Raw genomic sequence first — 9336 nt, forward strand, 5'->3', positions numbered from 1 at the left:
GTGGCCAGGCCTCAACCTGAATGAATGTGAAGGCAGGAGGATCACTGTGACTTAGGGTAGTCTGGGCTACATAAGTGAGTTCAAGGACACCTGCATTACGCCGTGAGAACCCTGTATCCATTAAAAAAAAAAAAAAAAAAAAAAAGACAAGAAAGAAAGCAGAAACGGTTCAGAGGACCACAAAATAAAAAAAAAAAAAAGAGCTCATTAGTCTTGGGCATGGGACGGAGTGATAATGCAGAGAAGAAATGAAACCTCTAGATGAAGAAACTGAGAGCAAAGATGTCACAACCAGGGAGTGGCAAAAATCAAGATCAAGTCCGCCCAAACTGCAGCAGTGTTTGGCTGCCTGCCTCTCAAACACAAGAACAGAGCTACAACCTGCTCAACACAGAAACACCAGCCCTCCCAGGAAGCCACAGGCCCTCCAGCCACAGCTCTCATCTCTCCCATCTGCACGCACATCAGGCAGCCTGGAGGGAGGTCTCAGGCACCCCTTCCCCTCATACCTACCGGACCAAGTTGATGTGGGCTTTCTCCATGACCTTAAGCCAGGCCAGCAGGGGCTGCAAGTCATTCTCACTGGGCAAGTAGTCATATAGGGCCTGGAGGTTAGGCAGGGAACAAGCAGGTTACTAAGCAGGCTGCCAACAGTAGCTCCAATGACACCTTCCTAGCCTCAGGGAACCAGCAATGTCCTGCTGGCAGTCATGAACCCACAGATCCTGAGCTCCTCCAATCCATGAAGCCCTCAGTTCTGATACTTTGCACAGCCAGCCAGCAGGAGCAAGGAGTATGGTAGCTCATCTACTATTCTAGAAGGAAAAGCACAGTGTGTGTGCATGCATACATACACACATACACATGCCTGTCTAAGGCTGAGAGCCCTGTTACAAGATCCTGCTAAAGTCATTTAGAAGGTTAGCTAGGTCCAGAGAGAGCGCAGGCTCCAGCTCCAGGTACCTGCTTAGAGGTGTCCCCCACCAGGGCTACCCGGAGCATGCACCTCTCTGCACAGACAAGCAACAGGTCTGGTACACAGCACAGCTCCCAAGGGACCTGCCTAGCGATCTCCCCCCGCCCCCATTAAGGTCTCACCGTGATGATCTGGGCGTTGAGCTCTGCCGACAGGGTGCCTAGGCTGGGCTTGGCATGGAAGAGGCTGTGGAAGGCCTGCATGGCACAGGCTGTTACCAGCTAGGAGAGACACACTGGCTTAGAGGAGAACTGCAGAGCCTGGACTCAACTCCCACTCCACCACCCAGGCTAAGGGAGTCACAGGGCCTGTGAGCCTAAACACGCCCTTAAAGCCAGATACTGTGAGGACTGGGACTTCAGTAGGACACGGAGGTCACTACTGGAGGTCAGGAATACCTTGGTGGTACAGCATATGCTAAGCTGTAAGCACCTGCCTCAAAGGCGAAGATCCTGAGTTTGATCCCTGGTACCACCAAAAAAACAAAACAAACAAACAAAAACCTGTACTCAAAATAAAATGAAATGGGCTGGGGATGTAGTTCACCACTCAATGGATTGAATCCGTACGGCCACACAAAAAGAAAACAAAACAGGATGCAAAAAGTTATCTGTGCTACATACATGAACAGTAAGAGTCTGAACTTTACAGAAGTTTTACTGAGTCTTCCCTTTATGCAAGTCATACAATAACAAAATACTCCAATATATAAACAAACACCAGAAGAGACTACAGTACAAGACTGTACAAAGCCACGCACAGTGGCTCATGCTTATAATCTTAGCATTTGGAGACGGAGGCAAGAACACTGCCATGAATTCAAAATCAGCTTGAACTACATAGTGAGTTTAAGGTCAGTCTAAACTACGTTTTGAGGGCCGGCCAAAAAGCTTAGCGGATTAAAGCACCTGCAAGCAGGTGCAGGGGCTGAGAGTGTGATCTCGCGGCCTGCCGTGCCAGCCCCGCGCCTGGGCACTGAGATGGCAATTGAGCCTGGGCACGGTGGCACCTGTAATCCCAGCTCTTGGGAGGCTGTAAACAAGTGGATCACTGTGAGTTGGATCTAGCAGTGAGACCCTAAACACCCTGTAGACCCTTCCCTAAAATAAAATAAAATATGAAAAACTATATATATAGACCCTGTCTCAAAAAACCAAACAAAATATGTAAAGATTAACAAAACTGTGGTAGGATTTGGAAAATAGAGGTCTCTTTTTTGGTGGTGGTAGTGGTGCGTGTGCTGCTAGGAACTAAACCCCAAACCTCACATATTTAGGGAAGCACTCTATCACTGATCTATGACTCAGGGACTAACTGTTAAGCTATCTTTAGAGCTGCTACACTGACACGGGTAAGCAAGCAAGCAAATAAACAAATGGTATAAAGCAAAAACAACTGATTCTGGCTAGAGTGGAGCTGGAGGGAAGGGAAGACAACCACCAATTCTGAGGTCAGTGTATCAGGACCCTGAGGTGGCCTGGCCTATCTGGACAGTGTGGATGTCACGGGATCCTCAATTTTAGTATAAGAACAGGGTCAGGGCACAGAGATTCAGATCCTACTTTTTCATTTTATTTCAATTTTTGGTTTTTTGAGACAGGATCTCACTACATAATCCAGGCTGGCCTTGAACTCATATCAATCCTCTTGCCTCAGCCTCCTGAGTGCTAGAATTACAGGTGTGCATCACCATGCTTGATTTATTTTTTCAGAGTTGTAACCTAGGATGGTCTTAAACTTGGGTTCAACTAATCCCCGAGTAGGTGGGACTACTGGTATGCACCACTGCACCTAGCGCTGACTCCTGCTTTTTCCCTGACCACTGAGTTTCCCCCAAAAGTCCCAATCACAGGGCCTCACTTTCCTCATGTAGCCTGAGCTTACCACATGGTTCAAGGTCATGACCCGGAGGAGCGTCTCACTGCAGTTCTTCACCAGGCCTTCCGGGAAGCAGGGTAGCATGTCTTTCAGCAGTGTCAGCATGTGCAGTGCGGTGGTGGCCTCCTTGGTGCCTGGCACACAAAGGGGGAGATCTGTTACCAAGCCTCCTCCATCATTCGCTGCCACTTCTCATCCACTGTCGCCGGCCTGGCCTCTGTACCTCCAGACTTCTCAATCTCCTGGATGCAGAACCTAGCAGTGGAAACAGCGGCAGGATGATGGGCAGGGGCCTTCTCACCAAACATGAATTCGCTGCCTTTAATCACTGAGCACACTCCATGCTGGGCAGCTTTCCGGACCTGAGGGGCAAGAAGTGGGGTCAGTACCAGATCAGCATTCTGCCAACTGCCACATTTTTTAAATCCATTTTAATGAGAAAAAAATAGCAATAAAACAATTTCTTTTTTTTTGTGGAACCGGGGATTGAACTCAGGCCCTTGCGCTTGCCAGGGAAGCGCTTATTCCACTGAGCCATCTCCCCGGCCCCAATAAAACAATTTCAAAACAGGTAAGATGGTTACAATAATACATTGCATATTGTTGTCTTTATATGCCAAGTTTTTTGGTTTTTGGGGTTTTTTTGCGGTACTGGGGATGAACTCATGACCCTGAACTGCCAGGCAGGCACTTAAGCTACTGAGCTATCTCTCCCCAGCGCGTTTGCCAAGTTTTGACTTCACAGCTGCAATATCCCCAGGGCTCCGCCATGGCCTTCTCACATGTAAAATCCTGAGTGCTCTACTGACTCACCAAATGGCCCTGTGCAAGCCCAACTACTTAATCTGAGTCCAAGTATTCTCATCTCCGAGGCAGGAATTCAGTCATTCAATCATGCAGCAAATGCCGAGTGTCACCAAGCCAAGCACCACTCTACATACTAGCAAATGCCAATGAACAACTAAGATACTTTTATTTAGACAAGATCTCGCCTACAGTGCAGGCTGGCCTTGAGTTCACTTCGCAGCCCAGGCTAATCTCAAACTTTCAATGATTGTCCTCTGTGTGCCACTACACCCGGCTAACAACCAACATCCTACTTGAGTGGTGGAAAATACACATGCAGCCAAACATTAAGAGGAACAGAGGTACCCAGCTCAGCAATTTGTTCTATGATTCTGGAAAAGATGGCCATGTTTGAGTTTGTGAGAAAAAAACACCCATGGTTGTGTTTATCACCTGCGGCAGAGTTTGCAAACAAAACCAAAATTTTGCCAAATGCTTGTTGGTAAACCAAATCTGTTTGCAAACAAAAGCATTCACGAACTGTACTGCCGCACTTTGTAGCGAGACTGGTGGCACATGCCTATAATCCTAGCACTCTGGGAGACTGAAGCAGAAGAACCACAGATGAGTCCAGCCAGGATAACAGAGAATTAGTGAGACCCTGCTTCAAAGTAAGTAATTTTAGGATGGGGAGATGGCTCAGTAGAATAAGCGCTTCCCTGGCAAGCGCAAGGGCCTGAGTTCAATCCCTGGTTCTGCAAAAAAAAAAAAAAAAAAAAAAAAATAAGTAATTTTTAAAAGGCTGGGGTATAGCTCCATTCGAAAACCCTAGGTTAACCCCAAGTACTAAAAAACTCCACAGAAAATAAAACAGGGCTGCTGGGTGTGGTGGCTTAGAGACAGCTAAATAACCCGGCCAAACTGACAGGACAGCAGTGAACTCAAGACTCCCTAGGCTAACAGTGCTTGCAACAACGAGGGATGATATGATGGTACTTAATTATTACATGCTCACTGCCCCAGAGAACCACTGCTTACCAAACACCTGCTCGGGGGCAAGAGCTGCACCAGACCTGGGAACAACGGGAGAAGACTCCCACCCCCGCAGCAAGGCTGGAATTATTATCTCTACTTGACAGTTGGTGAGGAAGCTGTGGCTTAGAGGCAGTTAAGCAACCTGGCCAAAGTGCACAACAGTAGGGAATTCAAGACCCATCTCAGGTCTATGGGACTCTCCAGCCCCTCCTCTCACTGTATTACCCTTCTTGCCAAGACAAAGACACAGTGAGACTCAGATGCCACTGGCTCAGGAAGGGCCGACACTGGTGCCCCCACCTAAACACATCAAAAGCAGAACCCTGGCTAAGAATCCAGCACAAAGCCCCCTGCCGAGCCTGCTCACACAGGCCAGCCCGGCTCAGCCCCCATTTCCTGGGAACACATGGTCTCACCTTGGGCTTGGCATGCATAGTGAAGCTCAGCAGCCCATGGTACACCTGGAGGGTCACAGGGTAGCCCCAGGCCTCTAGGTCTTGCTTTCGAAGAAGAGTGGCCACGCAGGAGAGGACCTTGAAGAGAAGAGTCAGAGTCTCTCAGTTCTACCAGTGCAGCCCTGAGGAAAGGGTCCAGCTTCTAAGCAACTCTGGAAAATCCTAAAAGGATGCCTCTGAGATTGGCAGAGTGCCTCCCAGGGAACACTTGCACTTTCAAAAGTCTGAGGGGCTCCGACACCACAAATACTAACCCATCGGAGAGCAGAGGTGGAGCCGCTGCTGGCCTGGGTAGACATGATGTCCATGAAGGCTTTGGAGGTATCAGAAAACTTCTTAATGAGCACAGGACTGGGCACACTGTGGGGAGAACAGAGAAGGTCACCCCATAGGGGCCACTGAAGAGCAGATGGGGCAGGCCTTGGTGGCGTAAAGGAAGCTGACCAAGGAAGGGCACTGCTAGGCCAGCTACTCGGTGACACCTGCGCTCCCTCTTCCTCATCTCCCCTTCCACCCATTCTCTGTGCCACCCACACACCAATCCCCTCTCGCCTGCCTTAGCCGCACGTCTACTCCCGGCCTGGTGCCAACATCCCAGGCCATTCCTCCTGGCCAGGCACCAGCACTTACTCCACAGTAGGACAGCTCAAGCCACACTGAGTCTCATGCAGAATGCTACCAATACTCAAGGATCCTAACAGTCCTATTTTCCTAACTGTGGTAAAATACACACATAAACCTTGTCATCTTAACCACTGTGCAGTAGCACGGACTAATCTCAGGGCCTCGTGCTTTTTAAGCAAGCACTCTCTAACTGAGCTACATCCACAGCTCTTTCGTATTTTACTCTGAGAGAAGGTCTGATGCTCTCAGGCTGCATGGACATGGCACACGTCTGCACCCCAGCACTCAGGTCTATACAGGGAATCCAGGGCCAGCCTAAGCTACACAGTGAGACTACCTCAAAGAAAGAGGGGGCCGGGGAGAGCGCTATTTGACAGTTGGTGAGGAAGCTGAGGCAGGAGGATCACTATGAGTCTGAGCTGTGTAGTGAGACCCTATACCAGATAAATAAAAATTAAAAAGTTGTCTTGGCTGGTCTTGAACTTGAGATCCTTCTGTCTCAGCCTGTCCAGCAGCTGGGATTACAGGTATGCTCCCCGCCAGCTAGCACTTCAAAGCGCAGTTTGGTTGGATTACATATATTCACACTATTGTGCATTTCCACAATGTTTTCACCATAAAAAAAAAATCCTGCTCCTCCTGTCCACATCCTCCTGCAGAGAACCACAGTTCCAACAGCAAGTAGCACTTACCGCTTCAAGACAAGGTTCAGTAGGTAAGCGACAGCAGCCAGGGACTCTGGGGACTCCACAGCCTCCATTGTTGTCATCTGAAGGCCAGATTAAAGGGGTCGGGGGGAATAAAGTATCACATTATGCAAACAGGAAAGAGAAAAGAGGAAACGATAGCCATGTGCCTGGCATAGCAATTACAACCAAGAACCATGGTGTGACAGGTTCAAATCCAGGTTCTGGCACCTGGTGACTTTGGCCTGATAATCCAACCTACTGTGACTTGTTTTCCTAATATGTAAGATAAGCATAAGTCACGTGACACACAAAAACTGTTTCAATGACAGACCATTACAGGACAGCATCCTTAAGATTACATAACCTAGTGATATGTATACTGTAATATTCACACAATGACAACCTTGCGTAACTATATTTCCCAGAAGGTTATCACTATTAACTGAATTAATGCATGTAAAATATAAGGAACACTGCCTGGCACCATAAAGTGCCTATGCTGCCATCTAAATTTACCTTCTTGGGGCTGGTGAGATGGCTCAGTGGTCTAAAGCACCTACTTAGAACAAGCTTAGCAAAGCACAGGGACCGCGGTTCAATCCCCCAGCACCACATGCCAGCCAGCCCCGCTCCCTGGTGGGCTGAGCTGGCCACACACACACACACACACATAAAAAAAAAAAAATAAAAAAAATTTAAAAAAATAAAAAAAAAATAAATTTACCTTCTTCTTCTAGAGCAGAGTACTAAATATTTTCCATAAAGATCTATATAATAGGGTGGGGAGACAGCTCAGTAGCATAAGCGCTTGCCTGGCAAGTGCAAGGGCCTGAGTTCAATCCCCAGTTCCACCAAAAAAAAAAAAGAACTAGATGACAAATATTTTACCAGGTGTGGTGGCACAGGCCTGTAATTCCAGCATCCTAAGGAGCCTAACTTCAACTGTTTTTTGTTTGTTTTAGGTTTTTTTTGGCAGAACTGGGGATTGAACTCAGGCCTTTGCACTTGCCAGTGAAGTGCTTATCCCACTGAGCCATCTCCCCGGCCCTGTTTTAGTTTTCAACCAGGTCTTACTATGCTCAGGCTGGGCTTGAGCTCACTTTGTAAGCCAGGATGGCCTTGAACTTGCAGTTATGTTCTGCTTCAGCCTCCCAAGTGCTGGGATTACATGTATGCATCACTATGCCTGTCAACATTTTATTTTTTTGTGGTAGCAGGAATTGAATTCAGGACCTTGTGCTTGCTAGGCAGGTGCTTATCCCACTGAGCTATCTCCCAAGCCCTTAACTTCTTTTAAAAAAATAAAAAATGAGGCTTGGACAGCGGAATTGCTATGAATTCAAGGCCAGCAGGTTGCAAGTCACAGAAACTAGAAAACTGGTCAAATGGGTGCAACTGGGATGAGACCTCAGCACCTAAAGCAGCCAAGCTACCTCAGAAAAGCGTCCTGAGAAAAGCATCCTGACTGGTTAATGTTGGCTATTAGTCCCTAGGCAACCTTGTGTCCCGTGTTACTAACTTTAGAAAGGTATAAACATCCATATTGTTACTGGAGGGGTCATCTTGCCAACCAGGTAAACACGTCCACCTAACCCAGCTCTTGTCTTGTCTATCTTTTCCTGATTCCTGCCCCCATTTCTCCCTGGGTAGAATGGATCACCCTGAGACCAAGGGAGCCTTATACACACCCTAATCCCAGCCCTTGGGGATTGAGGCAGGAGGATGAAATTCAAGGTCAGCCTGGGCTACATAGTGAATTTAAGCCCAGCTTAAACTGTATAGCAAGACCCTGTCTCAAAAAACAAAACAGGGCTGGTGAGATGGCTCAGTGGTCTAAAGCACCTACTTAGAACAAGCTTAGCAAAGCACAGGGACCACGGTTCAATCCCCCAGCACCACATGCCGGCCAGCCCCGCCCCCTAGTGGGCTGAGCTGGCCACACACACACACACACACACACTAAAAAATTTAAAAAAAAAAAACCAGTATATATTACAAACACATACTAATAAAATCACTTATAAAAGCAAAAAAAATTTAAAATAAAAATAAAATTGAATAATCCCAAAACACAATATAGACACAAACAGGCATCATGATAATGACCAGAAACCCAGCACTCAGGAAGCTGAGGTAGAAGAATCGCTGAGTTCAAGGCCAGATAGCACTTGTGAGACCTTGTCCAAAAAAAAAAAAAAAAAAAAACAAAAAAAAACCCAAAGGCATAATTCCATTAACTGCCAAATAATGTCCTCAGATGTCACATAACTACTGGAAAATTTCTTGGTAAATCCATGAGTGAAAAGTATCATTAACACTCTGTTTTTAGGGGCCGGGGAGATGGCTCAGTGGAATAAGTGCTTCCCTAGCAAGAGCAAGGGCCTGAGTTCAATCCCCGGCTCCGCAAAAAAAAAAAAAAAAAAAGTATCATCAACAGATACTAGTACACTAGTTTGATTGAATATAGTCTCTAAAAGAGTCCTAGAGACCCCAGACCATGCTTTGAAGTCTCCCAAGTGGAAAGCCAGTTATACCGCCAAAAAGGAAGAAAGATAAGAGTAGTGGCAAATAAATGTAAAGTCAAAGTAGTATTTAGTCATTATGAGTGGACAGTCAGAGCTAACTATGTAATAAAAGAGGCCGTAAGTTAATTCAAGCAGCTAGCCAAGCTTAGAAATAGAAAACACAAGAAAAAATGATTAAAGTTAAAATATGAGGAAAGATAAGGATCTTAGGAAGAAAGTACCCTAAACTAGTCAAGTTATCTTTTCCCTAACCTCAGGACTGGACTCAGAAAAACAGAAATTCGGGCAGGGGAGATGGCTCAGTGGAATAAGTGCTTCCCTGGCAAGCGCAAGGGTCTAAGTTTAATCCCCGGTTCTGCCACAAAAAA

At 46.9% G+C, this 9336-nt stretch overlaps 1 protein-coding gene across 1 annotated transcript in view; it reads right to left on the reverse strand.

Annotated features, from left to right (window-relative positions):
* Rrp12 (ribosomal RNA processing 12 homolog) overlaps positions 1 to 9336 on the reverse strand; it is a 51339-nt gene that overhangs the window by 37059 nt on the left and 4944 nt on the right. Inside the window, exons 4-10 of the mRNA XM_004625690.2 lie at positions 6447 to 6523; positions 5385 to 5490; positions 5092 to 5208; positions 3078 to 3216; positions 2861 to 2988; positions 1099 to 1197; positions 514 to 605 (exon numbers count right to left, since the gene is read on the reverse strand). Of these exons, the coding sequence (XP_004625747.1) occupies positions 514 to 605; positions 1099 to 1197; positions 2861 to 2988; positions 3078 to 3216; positions 5092 to 5208; positions 5385 to 5490; positions 6447 to 6523 (758 nt within the window). The remainder of the gene's footprint in view (positions 1 to 513; positions 606 to 1098; positions 1198 to 2860; positions 2989 to 3077; positions 3217 to 5091; positions 5209 to 5384; positions 5491 to 6446; positions 6524 to 9336) is intronic.

The sequence above is a fragment of the Octodon degus genome, unplaced genomic scaffold (genome assembly GCF_000260255.1).
Source record: "Octodon degus isolate 3935 unplaced genomic scaffold, OctDeg1.0 scaffold00010, whole genome shotgun sequence".
Lineage (NCBI taxonomy): Eukaryota > Metazoa > Chordata > Mammalia > Rodentia > Octodontidae > Octodon > Octodon degus.